At 40.5% G+C, this 27,503-nt stretch overlaps 1 protein-coding gene across 1 annotated transcript in view; it reads right to left on the bottom strand.

The window, feature by feature from the left end:
- Positions 1-27,503, bottom strand: part of LOC108695792 (heparan-alpha-glucosaminide N-acetyltransferase) — a 208,757-nt gene that overhangs the window by 64,227 nt on the left and 117,027 nt on the right. The window contains exons 11-14 of the mRNA XM_041568935.1: positions 24,889-25,001; positions 19,434-19,558; positions 18,138-18,264; positions 17,638-17,724 (exon numbers count right to left, since the gene is read on the bottom strand). Coding sequence (XP_041424869.1) covers positions 17,638-17,724; positions 18,138-18,264; positions 19,434-19,558; positions 24,889-25,001 — 452 coding nt within the window. The remainder of the gene's footprint in view (positions 1-17,637; positions 17,725-18,137; positions 18,265-19,433; positions 19,559-24,888; positions 25,002-27,503) is intronic.

Below are 27,503 nucleotides of genomic sequence, written 5' to 3'. Positions count from 1 at the left end.
TTCCAGAATATTGTACTTCTCCCTCTACCATGCCTTTGTAGATTTCAAAGTGTGTTTAGGGTCATTGTCCTGTTGAAATATCCAACCCCTGCGTAACTTCAACTTTGTGACTGATGCTTGAACATTATCCTGAACAATTTGTTGATATTGGGTTGAATTCATCCGACTCTCGACTTTAACAAGGACCCCAGTCCCTGAACTAGACCCACAGCTTGATGGAACCTCCACCAAATTTGACAGTAGGTAGCAGGTGTTTTTCTTGGAATTCTTCTTCCGCCATGCAAAACGCCTTTTGTTATGACCAAATAACTGAATTTTTGTCTCATCGGTCCAAAGCACTTTGTTTCAAAATTACTGTGGCTTGTCTAAATGAGCTTTTGCATACAACAAGCGACTCTTTTTGTGGCGTGAATGCAGAAAGGGCTTCTTTCTCATCACCCTGCCATTCAGATGTTCTTTGTGCAAATTGCCCGGAATTGTAGAACGATGTACAGATATACCATCTGCAGCAAGATGTCCATGCAGGTCTTTGGAGGTGATCTTTAGGTTGTCTGTAACAAATCCTCCGCATATGCTGCTCCTGTATTTTTCTTGGCCTGCCAGACCTGGGGTTTACTGCAACTGTGCCTGTGGCCTTCCATTTCCTGATTGCATTCCTTACAGTTAAAACTGACAGTTTAAACCTCTGAGATAGCTTTTTGTAGCCTTCCCCTAAACCATGATACTGAACAATCTTTGTTTTCAGATCTTTTGAGAGTTGCTTTGAGGATCCCATGCTGTCACTCTTCAGAGGAGAGTCAAACAGAAGCACAACTTGCAATTGACCACCTTAAATACCTTTTCTCATGATTGGACACACCTGCCTATGAAGTACAAGGCTCAACAAGCTAATCCAACCAATTTGGTGTTGCCAGTAATCAGTATTGAGCATTCAAATTAGCAAAATTAAAAGGGTAACTGAATTTTTGCACAGCCAGTTTTTCACATTTGATTTAACTTCATACAACTGAATACTGCTTCAATAAAATTCTTTGTTCAGAAAAAACCCCAGTACTCAGATGTTCCTGGGAAATGAAAGATACCAAAAAATGGTGAAAATACACACACGCACATACAAAAGTGGTCAGCGATACCTTTAGCTAGCAAGACTGGTAGAAGTAGAAAGGTCTGCTCATAGCTGCATCAGTGGAGACTATGACAGTTGAGAGGGTAGCAATGGTGGAAAACCTGCTGAGGAGGTGATTCCAAAAGACCAACATACAGTAATGTTTGTCAAAAATGATGTATTTAAGGATCCCTACACAAGGCAGACGCTTCTTGAAATTTCCTTTGACCAACATCTACGCTAATAATAAAAATCTATGTTTACACTTTCATGTGTGTACGATTTTTATAAGATGCTACTATAAAACAATATGAAACATATTCAGGTTTTAAGGGGTTCTTTATCTTCCAACACTTTTTTCAGTTTAGTTGGTTTCAGATAGTTCACACAAAATTAAGACTTTTTTTCAAATACTTACTATTTGTGTACATTTTTCTAATATTGAAGCTTAAAGTTTCATTTTCACCTTCTTATCTAAAGCAGCTCTGGGAGGAGGGGTCACCAACGCTGTAAACTAAATGATACATACATTTATACATTTCTTATCCCTGACCCTGCTGAGCAGAATCCATTAAAGGCAGCTATTGATACAATAGTTGCTAATATTCCACAGATGCTGCTGTGAAATGTATCAACTTATGTAGCTGTAACAGTTCAGAAACTTCACCTGAATAACAGAGCTGCCAGACAAACAACAGTCAGGAACATTTAACATTAAATATTAAACATCAATTTTAAAAAAGCAGTCAAAACAGCTGAACTGAAAAAAAGTGTTTGTAAGGTTTGAAACTCCTTCAACCCTCAATTATGTGTACAAGGCAAGGCATGTTGCTATATGTATGCACCATGTTATAGGACGTATATTTGGATACGTTTACATTTCCTAATAAAATGTTTATGAACTGTTGTAAACTTTCTGATTACTTTTGTAACATGATAGCTATTATTTCTCTGTTATCCATACAGGGCTTATCAATCACAAGTTGTTATGGCTGCCTAACTGAAAAAAACCTCTTGTGCTGTAATTTAGTTTAACATTTTCATTATGCAATTTAAATAATTTTTTGTATGTGGGATTGTACTGAACTTTGCTGTACTGCATCTCTGGAACTCTTGGTTGTAACAGCCAATTTGCACCTGTAGACTAGGAAAATGTATTGTGGAAAAAGGTTACAACAGAACGTGTCAGATTTAGCACTAATAAAATATCTGCAGAGTCAATCGCACTTAAGGGAAAATTCAAGTCTTTGCTCACCTGTGAAGCAGACATTAATATAAGAAGACAGAACCTATTCCAAGAAAAGAGAATTGCTTGCAGTTACATTTGCCTTCAGGCGTGACATGCAAACCCATAGTTATTTTATTTTCAGACTTGAATCATCTGTTTAAGAAATTAAGTATGTAGACTTCCTATGGGAATAAATATACATTCCTTGTTTGGGATTCCTTTTTATCAGCAAAAAAAAAACATTTTTAGTACCTCTTACTCTTATTGTTCTGTCTGCTAATAAAGCCTGGACTTTTAACTGTTCAGTGGATCAGACAGCCAGACAGCAGTATGGGTCTGCAATTTCTGAAATAATGAAGTTTATGTTCAGAATCCCTCGCTCAGCATTAGGGATGTCGCAGACTGTTCGCCGGCGAACTTGTTCGCGCGAACATCGACTGTTCGCGCTCGCCGAATGTTTGCGAACGTCGCGTGACGTTCGCCATTTTGGGTTCGCCTTAGCTGGCGCTTTTTTTTTACCTCTCACCCCAGACCAGCAGATACATGGCAGCCAATCAGGAAGCTCTCCCTCCTGGACCACCCCCACACCCCCTGGACCACTCCCCTTCCATATATAAACTGAAGCCCTGCAGCGTTTTTCATTCTGCCTGTGTGTGCTTGGAAGAGCTAGTGTAGGGAGAGAGCTGTTAGTGATTTGAGGGACAGTTGATAGTAACTTTGCTGGCTAGTAATCTACTTGATACTGCTCTGTATTGGAGGGACAGAACTCTGCAGGGATTTGAGGGACATTTTAGGTTAGGTAGCTTTGCTGGCTAGTAATCTACCTTCTACTGCAGTGCTCTGTATGTAGCTGCTGTGGTTGGGCACTGATCTCTTCTGATCTCATCTGCTGACTGCTGTAATAACCCAATAGTCCTTGTAAGGACTGCTTTTATTTTCTTTTTTGTTTTTTTACTTTGCTACTATAAGAGCCCAGTGCTATTAGTCTAGCTGTGTTGGGGAGTGGGACTGGTGTGCTACTGTGCTGCTCCTAGTAGTTCAGCAGCACCAACCCGAGTAATTTTTTTTTTTTAATATACATATATTTTTATTTTTATTTTACTTATCTTACTGTTCTTTAACGTGTCCAGTGCTGTTTGCTGTTCTTCATAGTAGTGCACCAATAGTAGTGCACTTGCAGGCATTATTTGCCCAGTGTGTTCTTCAAACAACTGCCATCTAGCTGTGTGAGCTTTTTCACATTCTGTCTAAATATCAATAATAATACAGTCTCCAGAACCACCACCCGAGTGACGTTTTTCAAGCAGCAATAATATATTCCGTATCCACTGCTGTAGTAGTGTATACGTTGACCTTGTAGTCATTGTTTGCCCAGTGTGTTCTTCAAACCACTGCCATCTAGCAGTGTGAGCTTTTTCACATTCTGTCTAAATATCAATAATAATACCGTCTCCAGAACCACCACCCTAGTGACGTTTTTCAAGCAGCAATAATATATTCCGTATCCACTGCTGTAGTAGTGTATACGTTGACCTTGTAGGCATTGTTTGCCCAGTGTGTTCTTCAAACCACTGCCATCTAGCTGTGTGAGCTTTTTCACATTCTGTCTAAATATCAATAATAATACCGTCTCCAGAAACACCACCTGAGTGACGTTTTTCAAGCAGCAATAATATATTCCGTATCCACTGCTGTAGTGTATACGTTGACCTTGCAGGCATTGTTTCAATTTGTTTGCCCAGTGTGTTCTTCATTTTCAAACAACTGCCATCTAGCTGTGTGAGCTTTTTCACATTCTGTCTAAATATCAATAATAATACCGTCTCCAGAACCACCACCCGAGTGACGTTTTTCAAGCAGCAATAATATATTCCGTATCCACTGCTGTAGTAGTGTATACGTTGACCTTGTAGGCATTGTTTGCCCAGTGTGTTCTTCAAACAACTGCCATCTAGCTGTGTGAGCTTTTTCACATTCTGTCTAAATATCAATAATAATACCGTCTCCAGAACCACCACCCGAGTGACGTTTTTCAAGCAGCAATAATATATTCCGTATCCACTGCTGTAGTAGTGTATACGTTGACCTTGTAGGCATTGTTTGCCCAGTGTGTTCTTCAAACCACTGCCATCTAGCTGTGTGAGCTTTTTCACATTCTGTCTAAATATCAATAATAATACCGTCTCCAGAACCACCACCCGAGTGACGTTTTTCAAGCAGCAATAATATATTCCGTATCTACTGCTGTAGTGTATACGTTGACCTTGCAGGCATTGTTTCAATTTGTTTGCCCAGTGTGTTCTTCATTTTCAAACAACTGCCATCTAGCTGTGTGAGCTTTTTCACATTCTGTCTAAATATCAATAATAATACCGTCTCCAGAACCACCACCCGAGTGACGTTTTTCAAGCAGCAATAATATATTCCGTATCCACTGCTGTAGTAGTGTATACGTTGACCTTGTAGGCATTGTTTGCCCAGTGTGTTCTTCAAACAACTGCCATCTAGCTGTGTGAGCTTTTTCACATTCTGTCTAAATATCAATAATAATACAGTCTCCAGAACCACCACCCGAGTGACGTTTTTCAAGCAGCAATAATATATTCCGTATCCACTGCTGTAGTAGTGTATACGTTGACCTTGTAGGCATTGTTTGCCCAGTGTGTTCTTCAAACCACTGCCATCTAGCTGTGTGAGCTTTTCACATTCTGTCTAAATATCAATAATAATAATGTCTCCAGAAACACCACCTGAGTGACGTTTTTCAAGCAGCAATAATATATTCCGTATCCACTGCTGTAGTCTATACGTTGACCTTGCAGGCATTGTTTCAATTTGTTTGCCCAGTGTGTTCTTCATTTTCAAACAACTGCCATCTAGCTGTGTGAGCTTTTTCACATTCTGTCTAAATATCAATAATAATACCGTCTCCAGAACCACCACCCGAGTGACGTTTTTCAAGCAGCAATAATATATTCCGTATCCACTGCTGTAGTAGTGTATACGTTGACCTTGTAGGCATTGTTTGCCCAGTGTGTTCTTCAAACAACTGCCATCTAGCTGTGTGAGCTTTTTCACATTCTGTCTAAATATCAATAATAATACCGTCTCCAGAACCACCACCCGAGTGACGTTTTTCAAGCAGCAATAATATATTCCGTATCCACTGCTGTAGTAGTGTATACGTTGACCTTGTAGGCATTGTTTGCCCAGTGTGTTCTTCAAACCACTGCCATCTAGCTGTGTGAGCTTTTTCACATTCTGTCTAAATATCAATAATAATACCGTCTCCAGAAACACCACCTGAGTGACGTTTTTCAAGCAGCAATAATATATTCCGTATCCACTGCTGTAGTGTATACGTTGACCTTGCAGGCATTGTTTCAATTTGTTTGCCCAGTGTGTTCTTCATTTTCAAACAACTGCCATCTAGCTGTGTGAGCTTTTTCACATTCTGTCTAAATATCAATAATAATACCGTCTCCAGAACCACCACCCGAGTGACGTTTTTCAAGCAGCAATAATATATTCCGTATCCACTGCTGTAGTAGTGTATACGTTGACCTTGTAGGCATTGTTTGCCCAGTGTGTTCTTCAAACAACTGCCATCTAGCTGTGTGAGCTTTTTCACATTCTGTCTAAATATCAATAATAATACAGTCTCCAGAACCACCACCCGAGTGACGTTTTTCAAGCAGCAATAATATATTCCGTATCCACTGCTGTAGTAGTGTATACGTTGACCTTGTAGGCATTGTTTGCCCAGTGTGTTCTTCAAACCACTGCCATCTAGCTGTGTGAGCTTTTTCACATTCTGTCTAAATATCAATAATAATAATGTCTCCAGAAACACCACCTGAGTGACGTTTTTCAAGCAGCAATAATATATTCCGTATCCACTGCTGTAGTGTATACGTTGACCTTGCAGGCATTGTTTCAATTTGTTTGCCCAGTGTGTTCTTCATTTTCAAAACAACTGCCATCTAGCTGTGTGAGCTTTTTCACATTCTGTCTAAATATCAATAATAATACCGTCTCCAGAACCACCACCCGAGTGACGTTTTTCAAGCAGCAATAATATATTCCGTATCCACTGCTGTAGTAGTGTATACGTTGACCTTGTAGGCATTGTTTGCCCAGTGTGTTCTTCAAACAACTGCAATCTAGCTGTGTGAGCTTTTTCACATTCTGTCTAAATATCAATAATAATACCGTCTCCAGAACCACCACCCGAGTGACGTTTTTCAAGCAGCAATAATATATTCCGTATCCACTGCTGTAGTAGTGTATACGTTGACCTTGTAGGCATTGTTTGCCCAGTGTGTTCTTCAAACCACTGCCATCTAGCTGTGTGAGCTTTTTCACATTCTGTCTAAATATCAATAATAATACCGTCTCCAGAACCACCACCCGAGTGACGTTTTTCAAGCAGCAATAATATATTCCGTATCCACTGCTGTAGTGTATACGTTGACCTTGCAGGCATTGTTTCAATTTGTTTGCCCAGTGTGTTCTTCATTTTCAAACAACTGCCATCTAGCTGTGTGAGCTTTTTCACATTCTGTCTAAATATCAATAATAATACCGTCTCCAGAACCACCACCCGAGTGATGTTTTTCAAGCAGCAATAATATATTCCGTATCCACTGCTGTAGTAGTGTATACGTTGACCTTGTAGGCATTGTTTGCCCAGTGTGTTCTTCAAACCACTGCCATCTAGCTGTGTGAGCTTTTTCACATTCTGTCTAAATATCAATAATAATACCGTCTCCAGAACCACCACCCGAGTGACGTTTTTCAAGCAGCAATAATATATTCCGTATCCACTGCTGTAGTAGTGTATACGTTGACCTTGTAGGCATTGTTTGCCCAGTGTGTTCTTCAAACCACTGCCATCTAGCTGTGTGAGCTTTTTCACATTCTGTCTAAATATCAATAATAATACCGTCTCCAGAAACACCACCTGAGTGACGTTTTTCAAGCAGCAATAATATATTCCGTATCCACTGCTGTAGTAGTGTATACGTTGACCTTGTAGTCATTTTTTGCCCAGTGTGTTCTTCAAACCACTGCCATCTAGCAGTGTGAGCTTTTTCACATTCTGTCTAAATATCAATAATAATACCGTCTCCAGAACCACCACCCGAGTGAAGTTTTTCAAGCAGCAATAATATATTCCGTATCCACTGCTGTAGTAGTGTATACGTTGACCTTGTAGGCATTGTTTGCCCAGTGTGTTCTTCAAACCACTGCCATCTAGCTGTGTGAGCTTTTTCACATTCTGTCTAAATATCAATAATAATACCGTCTCCAGAAACACCACCTGAGTGACGTTTTTCAAGCAGCAATAATATATTCCGTATCCACTGCTGTAGTGTATACGTTGACCTTGCAGGCATTGTTTCAATTTGTTTGCCCAGTGTGTTCTTCATTTTCAAACAACTGCCATCTAGCTGTGTGAGCTTTTTCACATTCTGTCTAAATATCAATAATAATACCGTCTCCAGAACCACCACCCGAGTGACGTTTTTCAAGCAGCAATAATATATTCCGTATCCACTGCTGTAGTAGTGTATACGTTGACCTTGTAGGCATTGTTTGCCCAGTGTGTTCTTCAAACAACTGCCATCTAGCTGTGTGAGCTTTTTCACATTCTGTCTAAATATCAATAATAATACCGTCTCCAGAACCACCACCCGAGTGACGTTTTTCAAGCAGCAATAATATATTCCGTATCCACTGCTGTAGTAGTGTATACGTTGACCTTGTAGGCATTGTTTGCCCAGTGTGTTCTTCAAACCACTGCCATCTAGCTGTGTGAGCTTTTTCACATTCTGTCTAAATATCAATAATAATACCGTCTCCAGAAACACCACCTGAGTGACGTTTTTCAAACAGCAATAATATATTCCGTATCCACTGCTGTAGTGTATACGTTGACCTTGCAGGCATTGTTTCAATTTGTTTGCCCAGTGTGTTCTTCATTTTCAAACAACTGCCATCTAGCTGTGTGAGCTTTTTCACATTCTGTCTAAATATCAATAATAATACCGTCTCCAGAACCACCACCCGAGTGACGTTTTTCAAGCAGCAATAATATATTCCGTATCCACTGCTGTAGTAGTGTATACGTTGACCTTGTAGGCATTGTTTGCCCAGTGTGTTCTTCAAACAACTGCCATCTAGCTGTGTGAGCTTTTTCACATTCTGTCTAAATATCAATAATAATACAGTCTCCAGAACCACCACCCGAGTGACGTTTTTCAAGCAGCAATAATATATTCCGTATCCACTGCTGTAGTAGTGTATACGTTGACCTTGTAGGCATTGTTTGCCCAGTGTGTTCTTCAAACCACTGCCATCTAGCTGTGTGAGCTTTTTCACATTCTGTCTAAATATCAATAATAATACCGTCTCCAGAAACACCACCTGAGTGACGTTTTTCAAGCAGCAATAATATATTCCGTATCCACTGCTGTAGTGTATACGTTGACCTTGCAGGCATTGTTTCAATTTGTTTGCCCAGTGTGTTCTTCATTTTCAAACAACTGCCATCTAGCTGTGTGAGCTTTTTCACATTCTGTCTAAATATCAATAATAATACCGTCTCCAGAACCACCACCCGAGTGATGTTTTTCAAGCAGCAATAATATATTCCGTATCCACTGCTGTAGTAGTGTATACGTTGACCTTGTAGGCATTGTTTGCCCAGTGTGTTCTTCAAACCACTGCCATCTAGCTGTGTGAGCTTTTTCACATTCTGTCTAAATATCAATAATAATACCGTCTCCAGAACCACCACCCGAGTGACGTTTTTCAAGCAGCAATAATATATTCCGTATCCACTGCTGTAGTAGTGTATACGTTGACCTTGTAGGCATTGTTTGCCCAGTGTGTTCTTCAAACCACTGCCATCTAGCTGTGTGAGCTTTTTCACATTCTGTCTAAATATCAATAATAATACCGTCTCCAGAAACACCACCTGAGTGACGTTTTTCAAGCAGCAATAATATATTCCGTATCCACTGCTGTAGTGTATACGTTGACCTTGCAGGCATTGTTTCAATTTGTTTGCCCAGTGTGTTCTTCATTTTCAAACAACTGCTATCTAGCTGTGTGAGCTTTTTCACATTCTGTCTAAATATCAATAATAATACCGTCTCCAGAAACACCACCTGAGTTGTTGTTGTTGTTGTTTTAAAAATAATGCCAGGCAAAGGCAGGCCGCCACGCAGAGGCACTAGGGGCCGTGCTGCTATGCTATCCTGTGGCCCTAGGAAATTGCCCAGTTTTAAAAAGGCAATGACCCTGAACTCCCAAAATGCTGAAGAGGTAGTTGACTGGCTTACACAGCACACCCCATCCTCTACCGTTTCTAACTTTACCACAACATCCTCATCCTCCACTGCTATGGACACCCCACGTAACACTTCCTCCACCACCGGCGCCCTTTCTTCACTGGAGTCAGAGGAGTTATTTTCACATGAGTTTCTTGAACTGAGTGATGCGCAACCATTATTGGCAGAAGAAGATGAAGGAGATGAGGACGTTACACCAGATTTAATTCTGGCAGAGAACACAACAGAGATGGACATAATGAGTGATGAGGAGGTCCCCGCTGCTGCTTCCTTCTGTGAGCTGTTAGAAGAAATTGATGCATCTGAGGAGAATGATGATGAGGAGATTGATGTTTTGTGGGTGCCCAGTAGAAGAGAGCAAGAGGAGGATAGTTCAGATGGAGAGACGGAGAGTCAGAGAGGCAGGAGGAGAATAAGACTTAGAAGAAGCAGGGAGGACAGCTCGCAGGGAACAGTAGGGCAACAACATGTATCGGCACCTGTGGTCAGCCGGCCAACGCACCCGCCATTGCCGCCAACGCCGCCAACTTCTACTGTTACCGCCAGATTGCCAGCTTCAAAAAGGTCAGCAGTGTGGGATTTTTTTAATGTGTGTGCCTCTGACAAAAGCGTTGTAATTTGCAATGAGTGCAGTCAGAAACTGAGTCTTGGGAAGCCCAACAGCCACATAGGTACAACTTCTATGCGAAGGCACATGAACGGCAAGCACAAAGCACTTTGGGAGCAACACCTCAAAGGCAACAGACAAACTAAAAGCCACCCTCCTTCTGGTCCAGCATCTTACTGCTCTACCTCTGCTGTCCTTGACCCGTCTGAACCACCCTCCACTCCGCCTTCCACCTTGACCACCAGTTCCCATTCCCAGTCATCTGCCCCCAGCCAAGTTTCTGTGAGGGCCATGTTTGAGCGTAAGAAGCCAATGTCTGCGAGTCACCCCCTTGCCCGGCGTCTGACAGCTGGCTTGTCTGCACTCTTAGCCCGCCAGCTTTTACCATACCAGCTGGTGGACTCTGAGGCCTTCCGCAAATTTGTAGCAATTGGGACACCGCAGTGGAAGGTACCCAGCCGCAATTTTTTTTCAAAAAAGGGAATACCACACCTGTACCACCATGTGCAGAGCCAAGTCACCGCATCTCTGTCACTTAGTGTTGGGCCAAAGGTCCATATGACTACTGACGCATGGTCCTCCAAGCATGGTCAGGGCAGGTATGTCACCTACACTGCCCACTGGGTGAACTTGGTAATGGCTGGGAAGCAGGGAATGTGTGGCTCAACAACAACAGTGGAGTTGGTGTCACCGCCACGGATTGCACGCGGTTCTGCCACCACCTCTACTCCTCCTTCGCTCTCTACCTCGTCTTCTTCCTCTTCTTCCTCCTCTGCTGCTGGGTCCTCCTCCTCCACACCTGTGCACCCCCAGCTCCCCCTAGGCTATTCGACGTGCCAGGTACGCCGTTGTCATGCTGTCTTGGGGATGACGTGCCTGGAAAGCAGAAACCATACCGGATCTGTACTCCTGTCATCTCTGCAGTCACAGGCCGATCGGTGGCTGACCCCACACCAACTGAAGATCGGAAAAGTGGTGTGTGACAACAGAAGCAATCTGTTGGCAGCACTGAGACTGGGCAATTTAACACATGTGCCCTGCATGGCACATGTTCTGAATGTCCAACGTTTTGTCTCGAAGTACCCAGGATTCCAGGACGTTCTCAGGCAGTCCAGGAAGGTGTCGGCCCATTTCAGACGTTCCTACACAGCCATGGCACGCCTTGCTGACATTCAGCAGCGGTAGAACATGCCAGTCAGGCGTTTAATTTGCGACAGCCAGACTCGCTGGAATTCAACGCTCCTCATGTTGGAACGTCTGCTGCAACAACAAAGAGCCGTCAATGAATACCTGCTTGAACTGTGTGGTAGGACTGGATCTGCAGAGCTGGGGATTTTTTTCCCACGTTACTGGGTGCTTATGCGCGATGCCTGCAGGCTCATGCGCCCTTTTGAAGAGGTTACAAACATGGTCAGTCGCACCGAATACCCTTTGCTTTCTTCCTGGAGTGTGCCGTGCGACGAGTGACAGATGAGGCTGTAGACCAGCGTGACGAGGAGCAGGAAGCGCACGATTTCTGGTCGGAATCACCAGAACGAGCCCAGGCACCTGCTGCAACGCAGGGAGAGGTGTCAGAAGTGGAGTCAGAGGAGGAAGGTGGCTTTGTGGAGGAGGAGGACCAACAGGAGCAGGCTTCCCAGGGGGCTTGTGGTGACCTTTTGGGGACCCCTGGTCTTGTACGTGGCTGGGGGGAGGAGACCGTGGATGATGTAGTCCTTGATAACGAGGAAGCGGAGATGGATACCTCTGCATCCAACCTTGTGAGAATGGGGTCTTTCATGCTGTCATGCCTGTTGAAGGACCCCCGTATCAAGAGGCTTAAGGAGAAGGACCTGTACTGGGTCGCAACGCTACTAGACCCTCGGTACAAGCATAAAGTGGATGCTGCATTTACAAACCAGCCTGCAAAACATGTTGTACAATGCTATAAGGGTGATGTCACTTCAGGAACTCATCAACATTCCAGGGGCAGAGGTGCCAGTAATCCTGCCACGAGCGCACCTGCAAGGACAAAGCACTTTGGCCACTCTGTAACATCAGACATGCAAAGGTTTTTCAGTCCAAGGCAGCGCCAGAACCCTTCTGGATCCACCCTCAAAGAACGCCTCGACCGGCAGGTAGCGGACTACCTGGCATTAACTGCAGATATCGACACTCTGAGGAATGATGAACCCCTGGACTACTGGGTGCACAGGCTTGATCTGTGGCCAGAGCTGTCACAATTTGCCATGAACCTCTTGTCTTGCCCCGCCTCAAGTGTCCTCTCAGAAAGAACCTTCAGTGCAGCAGGAGGGATTGTAACTGAGAAGAGAACTCGCCTAGGTCACAAAAGTGTGGATTACCTGACCTTTATTAAAATGAACGAGGCGTGGATCTCGGAGGGTTACTGCACGCCGGAAGACTTGTTCTGACTCCCCATGCAGCTGTCCTTCTCTGCACGCCTCATGACTCCACACACAGCTGTCCTTTAGCATCCTCCTCCCTCCGCCACCGTTACAAACTAGGGTGCAAACCCTACTGGTTTCATTTGAATCCAGGTAAATCCTGAGTTTTTCTGGCCTCTGTGCTTCAGTGGCTGCAACCAAAAAATTTAATATTTTCAGCATTTATATGGCATATTTTTTCTGGCCTCTGTGCTGCAGTGGCTGCGACAAAAAAAAATGAATATTTTCAGCATTTATATGGCATATTTTTTTTCTGGCCTCTGTGCTTCAGTGGCTGCGACAAAAAAAATGACTATTTTTAGCATTTATATGGCATATTTTTTCTGGCCTCTGTGCTTCAGTGGCTGCGACAAAAAAAATGACTATTTTCAGCATTTATATGGCATATTTTTTCTGGCCTCTGTGCTTCAGTGGCTGCGACCAAAAAAATGACTATTTTTAGCATTTATATGGCATATTTTTTCTGGCCTCTGTGCTTCAGTGGCTGCGACAAAAAAATTACTATTTTCAGCATTTATATGGCATATTTTTCTGGCCTCTGTGCTTCAGTGGCTGCAACCAAAAAAATGACTATTTTCAGCATTTATATGGCATATTTTTTCTGGCCTCTGTGCTTCAGTGGCTGCGACAAAAAAAATTACTATTTTCAGCATTTATATGGCATATTTTTTCTGGCCTCTGTGCTTCAGTGGCTGCGACCAAAAAAATGACTATTTTCAGCATTTATATGGCATATTTTTTCTGGCCTCTGTGCTTCAGTGGCTGCGACAAAAAAAATGACTATTTTTAGCATTTATATGGCATATTTTTTCTGGCCTCTGTGCTTCAGTGGCTGCGACCAAAAAGAATTCATATTTTCAGCATTTATATGGCATATTTTTTCTGGCCTCTGTGCTTCAGTGGCTGCGACAAAAAAAAATTATATTTTTAGCATTCATATGGCATATTTTTTCTGGCCTCTGTGCTTCAGTGGCTGCGACAAAAAAAATTATATTTTTAGCATTCATATGGCATATTTTTTCTGGCCTCTGTGCTTCAGTGGCTGCGACAAAAAAAAATTATATTTTTAGCATTCATATGGCATATTTTTTCTGGCCTCTGTGCTTCAGTGGCTGCGACAAAAAAAAATTATATTTTTAGCATTCATATGGCATATTTTTTCTGGCCTCTGTGCTTCAGTGGCTGCGACAAAAAAAACATAATTTTTCAGGAAAGTACACATGACAAATTTTTCAGGGTTCTGCAACAGTGGCAAAATCGCATCTTTTATGGTCACCGCAGGTGATCAATAAAGTATACCAAAACTGGGCCCACACTGCAGAATCAGTGTTTTTTGGTTCACTTCACTGTACATTGAATTACCTCTGCCTGACACACCACTACAGAAATATTGCCACCAACAGGACGAACATCCTGGAGGTGACAAGCAACTAGTAATTCAAAACTATTATTTGCTCACTTGACGGTATCATTCATGAAAGCTCTTTGTGTTTTTTTGCGTTGCAGTAAGCGCCGCGTTTCGTCTTTGCGTGTGAACAGGCTGTAACCTTTACACGACTTGATTGGCATGTAGACGCCGGACGTTTTAAAGCAGTTTATTACACAGGTTTAGAAATGTAGTGTGATTTCTGCCCTTTACAGCACAAAACGCAGCGCTGTGTCAACAATGTATTTTTCAGATACATTTTTGCCCTTGATCCCCCTCTGGCATGCCACTGTCCAGGTCGTTGCACCCTTTAAACAACTTTAAAATCATTTTTCTGGCCAGAAATGTCTTTTTTAGCTTTTAAAATTCGCCTTCCCATTGAAGTCTATGGGGTTCGCGACGTTCGCGAACCGTTCGCATTTTTGACGCAAGTTCGCGAATATGTTCGCGAACTTTTTTTCCGACGTTCGCTACATCCCTACTCAGCATCTGTGTCTCTTCATTCTCTCTTCATGAAGTTGGGTGTCAGATTTTCACTGATAGCTAGATTCAATATATCTTATATATTAGAATATATATTTGAGCTCACTCATATAGCTGATTCCAGATCAAACAAAATCTAAAAAAAATAACTGTGTTTGAGACTATTCTGCGTGTAGAGAGACAGGATTTCTGGTGATTCTAGGCAAATAGAGTCCCCCTAAAATATATATTGAATTAAACTGTCATTCAAAATCAACTGCAATATGTTTACATTTTTTATTATTTGTGGTTCTTGAGTTACTTAGCTTTTTATTCAGCAGCTCTTCAGTTTGCAATTTTGGCAGACCATGCATTGATTTGAATAAGAGACTGGAATATGAATAGGAGGGGCCTGAATAGAAAGATTAGTAATGAAACAAAAATAAAAAATAACAAAACATTTGTAGCTTTACAGAGCATTTTAGATCAGTGGAGGGTCAGTGACTCCTATCTGAAAGCTGGAAAGGGTCAGAAGAAAAATGTAAATAATTAAAAAACAAAACAAATAAATAAGAAGACCAATTGAAATGTTGCTTAACAATGGTCATTCTATAACATACTAAAAGTTAACTAAAAGGTTTACCAACCCCTATTAATTACTCATTGGATGAAGACTGGCCATGTTGTGTTCCCATCCAAGAGGTGTGTAATGTCGATGGCAAATGTTTCATGTAGTTTACACATGACAGTTTTCACATGACAGTTTACACAGATTTTTCTGTCCCATTATATTTTGACCTATGAGATTACATCCAACAAAGGTACTGGTCAGTTTAGCCCTAAGTCCATTTACTAATTATCTGAAATTTTTAATTAAAGATGGCTCCCTGATTGCTATGATAATGAAACCCTAGCTACCAGATCACAGATTACTCTCCAAACATGAAAGCTGCAGAAAAAAGTAAATATTTCAAAAACTAAAATAAATAAATAAATGAAGACCAGTTGCAACCTGCCTTTAAATTCTGAAGTGTACTCAATACTAAAAGTTAAGTGCCTGCAAAATCAATTCGATGACCCTATAAAGTAAAATGGGGTCTGTTAACGCATGTGTTCCCATGTAGTATAATGCATCTATTTATCTAAAGAATTTTCTGCAAGAGGGCCAGCATTGGACTTTCAGGACAGGGGCCCACCGGGGCTTTAGGGGTCCCCACACTCTCTCCAGGTACCCCTGCCCAGCACACTCCATGGGCCACCGTCCCAGCCACAAGCCCCCACAGAGGCACCATGCCTACCTTATTCCCCCTTCTCGCAGCCGTATTTGGGGCTGGGTGGGAGATCAAGGGGCATTGCACAATGTTCTAGGAGGGGAGCAGGTCTGGGTTGGTCAGACTCACCAGATTTTTTTTTCAGTGTCCTGCTGGCCCAGTCTGACTCTGATTATGAGTTAAATTAAATATTTTCCAATAAATGATTCCTTGTAATTGTTGAGCAACAGCTTTTGAACAAAGTTCTTCAATTCTTCAAAAAAAGCCCCCTAAACATGTTATAAATTAGTCATTGTGATTAAAATGTGTTTAAGATGATGGAAATGCAAAAGGACTATAATGTTCTGCTTTGCAACTGCTTTGCAAAAGAAAAAAAACTTACTCACTACAGCTGCCAAGTCCAATTTAAATAACTGGTATCCAGAGGTGATAAACATCTCTGAAGATTCTACTAAAAGGCGATAAAGCTAATGCAGGTTAGTGATTAATAAAACATATGGAGAAACACACATTCTTCTCCCTCACCTTATTGACCAAGGATGTAAAAGTCACCAGCAATAATTAAGACAAACAATTAGCATCTCCTTTCACCTATTTCTTGGGAAATCACATTACTGACCAATCTATGGGATTTTATCACAAAGCTAAGAAAACAGGATGCTATTAGTTGCTATTAGTTGTTCTGGTTAGAGAAAAGAGGAAACACATTCTGATATTTAACCCACTCCTTGCTGGATAATGACGTGTTTTTAAATAATGTGCTTGCCACCGTGGAATCAGTATATATAATGTATCTACTAGATAAATAACAATAGGAACAAATGACAATATATTTCATACTGTGTATTCACTTGTCACCCAACTGTTTAAGCAGCATTGTATGTAGGGGTATGCAATAACAGAATGGGCACAGAAAAATTATTTTATGAGCATCTCCTACATGAACTTTCCAGCAGTGAAATTACTAGTTATTGTGCCAAAAAGATCATTGGGCCCCTAAACTTATGCAATATATGTAACTTATGGAAAAACTTACATTACTTTTTAGAAACTTACATAACTTGTGTATCAAGCAATAGCAGGAAGTGCAGTGTGACAGGGGCAAGTAGGTGGGCAGGGTTTAAACTTAGGGCAAACCCTACTGACCCCAAATTAAGTGACTGTTAATTAGCACATTAATTAATGGAACTCTTTATATGAACTGCTCATTATAGAGTAACATCAGCTGTTTACAGTGCATATACAAGGGGCTTGGCTTGTTCATGGAGGATCCCATATAAATAACTTGTATGGACCCCATTTTGATGGCAGCCCTGGCACTGTGCAGTATGTCTACACTATATAAATAAAATGATAAAAATAATAATATCTGTCCTGTTAAAAATATGAATTATAATATAAAAGCACTTTTCACTTGAAAACATGTTCTTTCACATTTTCATACTTTCATATAACTGTTATTTTTATTTAGTGGCCTTCAAAGATAGAAATAATCTTGTCTGGGCCAGACTAATTTTTCTCTCTTGCCGTTACAGGATACAGTTAAAGGATTTGATTAAATCTGATGCTGAGCAAAGGACTGAAAACTTGGCTGAAGCTTCATTTGATATGATTGTTTGTACATGTATAGTGGCCTGAGCATAGATAGGTATGTTTTACCAGTGGCAAATTACATTAATGCCGGAAGGAATGCAACTTGAAATGCTTTGTCAACTGCCTGCTGAACAAATCTGTACCTGCAATCCAAAAAATGCCATTATTGCTGAGTTGATGGTGCCCAGTACTCCCTCAGGGTCGAAAGGCTGCGTTGTTTTATATAGCTCCTAGAAGACAAATTATTAGAGAATGAACCTTCATGTCATGAATGTCATGTCCTGCATCTCAAGAATCCCTCTTACCTAAAAGGCTGAGCTTGTGTACCTCCCCTACGTCTGGGAGGCCGAACACCTAGGGGCATATTTATTACAGTTTGCCAAAGGGAAAATGCACAGCTCTCTATTAACATTAATAACATTTAGTATATTTATGGGTAAACTCCAAATTCTACAAAAATTAATAAAGCTATAAAGTTTGCTTTGGTGAACAGGGGCAGACTCAGTTTCACCAGCCTCTGTTAACCATTTACTGGCCATGGTATTTTTATAATATGAGCCAACATAAATAGTGCAGCAAGAAACACAATACATAAATTACATAATTGAATTCTATCAAAATAATGAAGACAACAAAACATTACCTTACAAGTTGGATTTTGATAGATATGTTCTGCTCCAAGCAGCCACTTGTCAATATATCCTGCTGCTCCTCCAGTGCAGTTTGGGTACTGTCCATGGTCACCAATCCCTCCAGGGCCCAGGTAACCTCTAAGGAATTACAACCAAGATGCCTTACATTGTGCACATTGTTTATACTAAGGCATAGTTGCAAACATTAGCCCATATAAGAGTTAAAATATGGCTCCAAGAATTTTTAATTTGAAAGAAACAATAGTACCTGTGCTATATGCCTCCAAGGGCCATGGCTGATGGGGAGATTTTTAGGAGGCAGGGAGTGGGCAGAGAAGGGGTTGCTGTGCATCAGGCCCCTTCAAAGATTTTTTGGCAGGGGGGTACACGGTGCTGACAAGTTCTGCCACTGGTTCCACAATAATAGTGACAGCTGAATGCAGGGGTTTAAGCAAAGTCAACTTTACATGGTAAATGTATGCCCAGGCCCTGGCTGACTGTAGCACAGTGTAAGGGGTACCTACTAACAGCAATCCCAAATACTACTAAAAAGTACCCTAAAGAATTAACCAATATTAAGCCAAAGCGTTGCAGCCATGCTTCAACCAGCATAAGCAATACATACAGTATAAATAATCACAATAAGTATAATAAAGCAAGTAACACGGATCAGAAGTTTTTAATCCATTGAAAATGTAAAATGTAAATAATATTGCCATTTTTCTGTTTTTTTTGAATATTTGTTCCATTTTGCAAGACATACTGTGCATAACTGAGTAACAAAATAATATTTATGTGTATGATGGAAGGCCTGTATTTATGGAAGGGTAAGTGCCAGACCTCCAGGACTAAAGGTGCTTTTTCAATTTTTAAATTAGGAGGTTTTTTGTCCACTATGCATCTTACACTACTTTTTTGCATTTACTGCTGTGCAAATCTACTTGACGAGTCTTCAATTTAGACCAAACATTTGCTTCTGTCTGTGAGTGGCACCCTGGTACCATGTAAGATGTGGCATGTGGGTGGCTCTTCGGCATTCACTGTGACTTATAGGCGCAAGATGTATTGTAAACCTTGTACTTGATACTTTATGTTCTTAGTAATTCCTGTAAGCAAGGTTGTCAGGGCAGCCATTTGTTGCATTGCTATTTATTATGTTTAATCCTTCTCTGTAATATTGTTAAATCATATTGTATGATTTTGCCATATATGTTGTGGACAGGGGCAAGCAGTATAAACAGACTGTACCCTATCAATTTTTTTATGCCTGATAAAGGAAGAACATTTTGGTTTATAAATCTACTCACGTGGGGCACCCAGGCACTGGAAGCAGAAAGGTTAGACACAGAGATATTGTCTCCAATGCTATGATAAAGATCCATTCTGGCCAGTACAGGACAATATCCCTTACAGCAGCACTCCAGTGACAGCTCTGCATAGACAACATGATAAATAGTCAGAGAAGCACTTTGGGCCACTTTGCAGAGAGTTAGTTTCAACATCAATATTTAAAGCCTTTCCTTCTTTTATACTGGTCAGCAGGATGATTCCTGCTTGTTTTTAACAACAGACATTCTGTGCAACAAGCAATTACATGATGTCTTGCACACCCAGCACTGATACTGCAGCTGGGAGAATTAAATTGGCAAAATCCTTCAATCTGCATTTCTTATGAAAGCATTTGGGAATTGGTATTATTCACTATCATTTTTAATCAGTTTGACATGTTTTTTGGAACTGGGCAACCAGTCTTTTGCTAAAATATATAAACCAATTACATTACAGTAATATCTCTGATATCATTGAAAAAGTATGTTTAAGGCAGACAGGGGATGTCATGTGACATCATTGCTCATAACAACAGAAGGCTCAAAGTGATTGACTGCATTGCCGAGTATTATGGAGTGGTCACATGCCCATTGGTTTGATGCATTGCATGCACCCCATACTGGTGTTACACAAGTATTGGTTTCGTTATCAGGAAGTATGTTACTCAGAAAGCTCTGAATTGAGGGAAGACTCCATTTTATCCAAATAATCCAATTTTTTCAAATTATTTTCTTTTTCTCTGTAATAATAATAAAACAGTGCCTTGTATTTGATCCAAACTAAGATATAATAAATCCTTATTGAACATATTTAATGTTTACATTATTTTCTAGTACTTCTATACTTAAGGTATGGAGATCCAAATAATGGAAAGACCTGTTATCCAGAAAACTCTAACTTCTACCAGGGCTCTAGTACAATTCCGCCCTAGGCACCGGACCTAAACACATCCCTTATGTCACACGTGTGACATCAGCATGTTGTGCGGGTGAGGTCACACGACGTATGCAGCAGAAGTAACATCAGTGCGACGTGCGTGTGACGTTACTTCCACATGATTCCACACCTCGCCACTCACTCAACGGATTTCCAATGGAAAACCGTGGCGAAGGGTGGGGGTATTTAAAAAAAAACTGAAAAAATAGGGCTCCAAAACTGTGCAGCCCTTGGCACAGGCCCTCAGTGCCTTGATATAATTACACCCCTGACAAGAACAATGGTTGACAGACAGTTGTAGTTTAAGCCCCCTTGTTATTCCAAAATTTGTTTAAGACCCCATTTTGCTCATAAAAACTTTTCTAGGATAACATTGGTGTATCAGCTATTCAACAATAAAATAAGTTTCCACCACAAATGTCCTCCTAACTGCCCTTCAAACTGGAATGTCAGGTGTATATATGAAAATAAGCATTCCACCTAAATCTCTCCATAATTGGCTAAGGCTGGATGTCACTGCCTAAAGTGCCTCCAGGGGTGCAAGCTGTGCAAACAATTGTACCAGAACATTGTGCTCAGGATGCTGTCTGTACGATTCTGTGGTAAGCATATTTACTAACACTCAACCATCTATAGCCATAGTGAGAATATGCCTTACACCAGATAATGCTTCATTAGGCCTCAGCATTACTATATAGCAATAATTACTTCAATTTAAGCAATTGTTTGAACAACTTATAAAATAAACAATTGTTTCCTTCCCTGTACTTTTTTTGTGCCTGAGATTTCAAATAAAGAACAAAGGACTGATCACAACTCATTGCTGATGGGTTACTGCAAAGGTGCAATGCTCGGGATCTGCAAGCATGCTCACTGGATGTTGGTCCATGGCCTAGTTTTAATGCACAGTTGGGGGTGAGGGTAGGGTGGCAGTTAGTGTTTGTGTAGAGTTTAAAGGCAGTAGTGGGAGGACCCTCCTCAAAAGAGGAAGGGAAGTGGGATATAAACAATATATTCTCCCACTGAAACCCATTTTATATGTAGCACCAATTCTCTGGAAAGGAAAGCCCTGGAGCTATAAGCACAGGGGCTGCATGATAAGGGATCAGAATCACCAGCAGCCAAATTATACTGGTCTAGGTCAGAGATGTGCAGAATCACATGTAGCTGTGTTTAGGTGAGAAGGAATGAGTTAAAGCAAGAGATGGCCAGGCCCAAGGGCGGAGTAAGAGAGGGAGTTGATGTCAGGGGAAGAAGCAGTTCACTTACTTATCTTCTGAGCAGGTAGAAACATCCCACCCACCCTCCCCCATTTTGCAAATTTTATGAAATGTCAGGAGTTTTCTATTTTATGTTGTTATATTATCTATTAATAACTGAATATGGATGTTTTCATGAAAGCACTGCTATATTGTGGTTTCTATATCTTTACACATTATAATTGTGAGAGTCTGTATTGTATTTATCAGCTTCAGGGTCAGGAAGGTATTGGCACTGGATTCGGGGCTGGGTTTTTTGCCTTCCTCTGGATCAAAACAGTGCACATATGATATTATATTTTAAGTTTTATTTGTCACAGCAGCAGTAGGACCTTGCCAGAGTACTGCACAGGTAGGTTTAGAAGAGGGAGAAAGGAGGTTCTCTCCTGTGACTGCACAGTGGATTGATTGATACAGACGCTACTACTGCTTGTGCTAGGGGGCAGCCTGCTTGGATTTCCTATCATCGACACACTACAGATGCAGGTCCAGCAGCAGGGCTGCTGAACTTCTCTCATGTTGGTGGCAGAGCATAGTAGTGATCTCTATGCTCTATGATCTCTTTTTGTTTCACATTGGTTGAAACTCACCTCTTGTGAGTATATAATACCACCGGAGAGTAGCAATCCAGAGTTGTTTTGCTAACCTCACTAACCCTTAGTTACGGATCCACCCACCCATGACTTGGTTCTTGTCGAAAATAAGGGTTAAAAAATCATAAATGTATACACAGGGTGAATAATTTATTGTAATACACAATTGTGCATTTCTCTGTGTCACATTGAAGGTGTGTTTTAATAAGTATTGGAGGACACTAAGGGGCACATTTACAAAGCTCGAGTGAAGGATTCGAATTAAAAAAAATTCGAATTTCAAAGTGTTTTTTTGGCTACTTCGACCATCGAATGGGCTACTTCGACCTTCGACTACTACTTTGACTTCGAATCGAACGATTCGAACTAAAAATCGTTCGACTATTCGACAATTCGATAATCAAAGTACTGTCTCTTTAAGAAAAACTTCGACCCCCTACTTCGGCAGCTAAAAGCTACCGAAGTCAATGTTAGCCTATGGGGGAAGGTCCCCAGCGTTTTTTTGATCGAAGGATATTCCTTCGATCGTTGGATTAAAATCCTTCGAATCGTTCGATTCGAAGGATTTAATCGTTCGATCGAACGAATAATCCTTCGATCATTCGATCGTAGGATTAGCGCTAAATTGTTCGACTTTGATATTCGAAGTCGAACGATTTTAGTTCTTAGTCGAATATCGAGGGTTAATTAACCCTCGATATTCGACCCTTAGTAAATCTGCCCCTAAGGGTGTGTTTTATCTAACTAACTACTAAACTATATAAACTCTCTGTTATTTCCCCTCCCCTCTGAGGGATACAGCAACATAGTTTTTTCTGTAAACTAAATCAACACACTCTCATAGCTGTATTTAGCAAGCACTCTAAGGGTAGGGACACACTGGGCGATTTGGGGAGTTTTAGTCGCCTGGCGACTAATCGCCGCGACTTTTCTCCCCGAATGCCTCCCCTCGCTCTGCGCCTGGCTAGAATGAAAAATCGCCTGCGCTAATCACACGCGGCGATTCGTTTTCCGAAGTCGCCCGAAGTTTCCTCGTGAGGCAACTTCGGGCGATTTCGGAAAACGAATCGCCGCGTGTGATTAGCGCAGGCGATTTTTCATTTTAGCCAGGCGCAGAGTGAGGGGAGGCATTCGGGGAGAAAAGTCGCGGCGATTAGTCGCCAGGCGACTAAAACTCCCCAAATCGCCCAGTGTGTCCCTACCCTAAACTATCAACCTTTTTTTGTTGATATGCAATTGATCCCTGCTGCCTCTTTTTATTGTCTATATTGTAATTAGCCATGCAAGGCAGGAACCCTCCCCCCCATATATCCCTGCTAAGGGTAGGGACACACTGGGCGATTTGGGGAGTTTTAGTCGCCTGGCGACTAATCGCCGCGACTTTTCTCCCGAATGCCTCCCCTCGCTCTGCGCCTGGCTAAAATGAAAAATCGCCTGCGCTAATCACACGCGGTGATTCGTTTTCCGAAGTCGCCCGAAGTTTCCTCGTGAGGCAACTTCGGGCGATTTCGGAAAACGAATCGCCGCGTGTGATTAGCGCAGGCGATTTTTCATTTTAGCCAGGCGCAGAGCGAGGGGAGGCATTCGGGGAGAAAAGTCGCGGCGATTAGTCGCCAGGCGACTAAAACTCCCCAAATCGCCCAGTGTGTCCCTACCCTAATACACTATTTATTTAGCACCATTTACACATGAATTTACAGAGAATATACATCATTCACATCAGTCTCCGCCCCAGTAAAAAAGCTTACAATTTATCCCTATCACATTTATACACAATAGGGTATTATTACAATTATTAATCTCTCTTTTTAGGAGTCTCTGGAGGAAACCAGTGGGGTGAGTTTACTAAAGCTATGCATTCTGGGTAGAATACTCAGGGCAGTACTACAATCTGAGAATGCTTGTGAACTTATTTGCATGTTAGTGTCACAGTATGGACTCCCTCAGTGAAGGAACCCATTTGACAAAGTAAGGTATTTTTTAAAAACTGCTGTTTTCTTTTCCCCAAAAAATTGTATATGAAGTTTGATAAAACGTGTTTAGGTTGTACTGGTCAGATTGTTAATATGTATTTGATTTTTGCTCTGATAGGTTCCCTTTATTTATTTATTTATTTTTAGTTAAGCCCGTATTACATTATTAGAAACGTAAGTATGTTGGGTCAAATGACACATAAAGGCTTGTTTACAAATGTAACCAATACATTTTTATACAGGTTTGAGACCTGTAATGCAGAATGCCTGGAACCTGTGATTTCAGGATAAGGGATCTTTCTGTAATTTGGGTAACCATACCTCATGTCTGCTAAAAGATAATGTAAACATTAATTAAATCCAATAGGACTGTTTTACCACCAATACAGATTAATTATATCTTAGTTTGGATCAATTACAAGGAACTGTTTTATTATTACAGAAAAAAAGGAAACCATTTTTAAAAATGTGAATTCTTTGTTTAAAATGGAGTCTATGGGAGGTTCCTATAATCCAAAGCTTTCTGGATAACGAGTTTCCGGATAATAGATCCCATACCTGTATTTGTAAACTTACTGACAAACTGATATTTATATGTATCTACTTAATTACTTTTTTCTCTATGTCACAATTTCCAGAATAGATACAGTACACGGTTTTGCAACAACTCACCTCCTCAGTGCCAAGCTGCACCCTACTGAAACATGTGTGTAGAAGAGCAATGACAAAATAGGTGAAACCAAGACGCTGAAGAACTCCAGGTATCCGCGCCCAGCTCCAGGACACTAGACCCAACAAAATGAATTAGGTGAGAAAACAAAACTAAAGAAAACTAAAAACTTATGAACAAATCACCACCGACTATTTTTAATGAGATGCTACTACCAAGAACTCTTTTTTTAACTTAAAAAAGCAGCAGAATATTAATCCAACAATCTATGGGCATGGTGTGAGCAGACAGTGTATACATCTGTGAAGATTTACTGTTAAATAAAGGTAAAGAAGAGTGAATAAGAGAAACAGACAGTAAAATGTACAGTTAAAGGTGTGCTTTAGTACAGGTATAGGATCCCTTATCCAGAAATCTGGAAAGCTCCGAATTACGGAATGGCTGTCTCCCATAGACTCCATTTTATCCAAATAATCCAAATTCTTAAAAATGATTTCCATTTTCTCTGTAATAATAAAACAATAGCTTGTACTCAAAATGGAACAATAAAGAAATATAATACATTCACACTCAATATCAAAAGAAAATACATAACAAATATTTTGTACAGGAAAGTTGGCTAACATGGTACAACATCTTAAAACTAAAAAAAAAACAGGGGGATAATACATCAAACATCGCCAGGCTTCACTGTGTAAAAAAAACGTTTAAAAAAAAAACATCTTAAAAATGTTGAGTCTTTTCTTAGAGTGACTTCTGCCAGGAAGCAATGTAAAATAAGGGAGGCAAATCTGGCGTTTTTAATGGCTTAAAATAACACACACCATTTTTCTAATTTTTTTTATCATACCCCGACCCTGGAAATAGCTTGAATCCGAAAATACACCAGTCAAGGTCATGTAGGAGTAAATGGCAGAGGTTCCTTGAACCATTTGAAGATGTTAATATCCTTGATGTTCCAGGTTTTTTTCAGAGCAATTTTCGAAAACCTTTTTTTTTTTTCCGAAATCAATTGAAGTGATTCGAGTTTTTGGGTTTCGAAACCCATATTGATAACAAATAATTTATATGAAATATATACAAAATGCAAAAAGAATTCCAAAAGAATTTTATGCATTGCAATGTGTATGTTACATTTTAGTTTTTTTTTTTTTTTTGATTTTAATAGACATTGAGATAAAAATATCTACCTCTTCTTGAGCAAAATGTCAGATTGCAGCTCACCACAAAGAAACACCACCCATTTTCTATTCTTTCCTATGGGATTTTTAGAACCATATTTTATGAATGGGTGACAATTGATAAATACACTTAAAATAAATTAAAATCTAATTTTATAGTTGTGACAAAAAGCTACTACTAGTAGCTCCATGTGTCTTCACCCTAACTGTTCTCAGGCAATCTGTTATTGATGTATTTATGATTATTTACTATATATTGATGCTTTGCTTTTGACCAGACCTATCTGGTGTTTTTAAGTCTATTCTGCTGCAGTCCTGTCTTAGTTTAACTTTACCATCTTCTCTTTTGTCTATATAAGCTCTTTTCCTATTGCTACTTTACCTGCTGGGTTATATCCAACCAGGAAACTATCTGCATGGGGTTTGCCTATTCTTTTCATGTTTGTGTTTCCTCTGCATGATCTAATTTCCTTCACAATCAAAAAAAACACACACTGGCAGGTAATTGGTTTGAATGTAATTTAGCTTCTAATTACATTTCTTTAAGACGGCATTTTTTTTCCAAAATGGCTTAAATTTGTGGCCCAACTTACTAAGGAGCTTTTGCTAAGAAGTGCTGCTGTGCACTTCCAACCTAAGTAACAGTCATAGTAGGGCAGGAAGGATGATGAGCCAGAAAGTATTGCATTGGGTGCCAATACTACTTGGCCTAGCTCTGCTTAAAAAAATCTGGTCCTGAGCTGGACATCCCCAAGGATGTTTAAGAAGTGTTGATAAACCTTAACAAAAATAGATTTAAAAAATTATTTCTTCCCAAAGCATCAGCCAGTTGCAATCCCTGTGGTCATTTAGGGCATGTTGTATAATATATATTGTATTGGCTCTTATTCAGGTAAAAATAATAATAGCAATTATACAGTACTTCTTCTTATACTCATTCTAATGTATATGATCCAGGGTTCCATTGGACTTCTGTATAAATTATATTTTAGTATTTTATGTCAATATTTTTCTCAAAGCTTTTAGCAGGAATGAGGGGAAAAAGGAGTGTGTAATTGCAAACAAACATTAAAGAATATCTGCAAGTAAGAATGTCTGTCATTACTGCAGAAAGAGTTAAGCTATTACTATTACTGGTAGTCTTAGGTAATCTGAGTCTCACTCATGGTATAGGATTTGTGTCATATAAGGGTAACATGCTTTTAAGATGCTATACTGTACATTAAAGTGCAATGGTCATTATTACGGGGAGAATGGATTCAGGATTAATCAGAGTGCTTTCCAGCACCTTTGTTATTTTAATAACAGCAAGTATTCCCTTTAGTGCTCCCATTAATGGATTACTGAGCGTTCTTTTAATTCATTCTTTCATGTCCATATTCCAGTGTTCTAGAAGCTTCTTTATGTCCATTGTGGCAGTTGTGCTTTACCCATGG

This window comes from Xenopus laevis, chromosome 7L, assembly GCF_017654675.1.
Source record: "Xenopus laevis strain J_2021 chromosome 7L, Xenopus_laevis_v10.1, whole genome shotgun sequence".
Taxonomy (NCBI): Eukaryota; Metazoa; Chordata; class Amphibia; order Anura; family Pipidae; genus Xenopus; species Xenopus laevis.
This window is presented reverse-complemented; position numbering and strand designations above follow the sequence as displayed.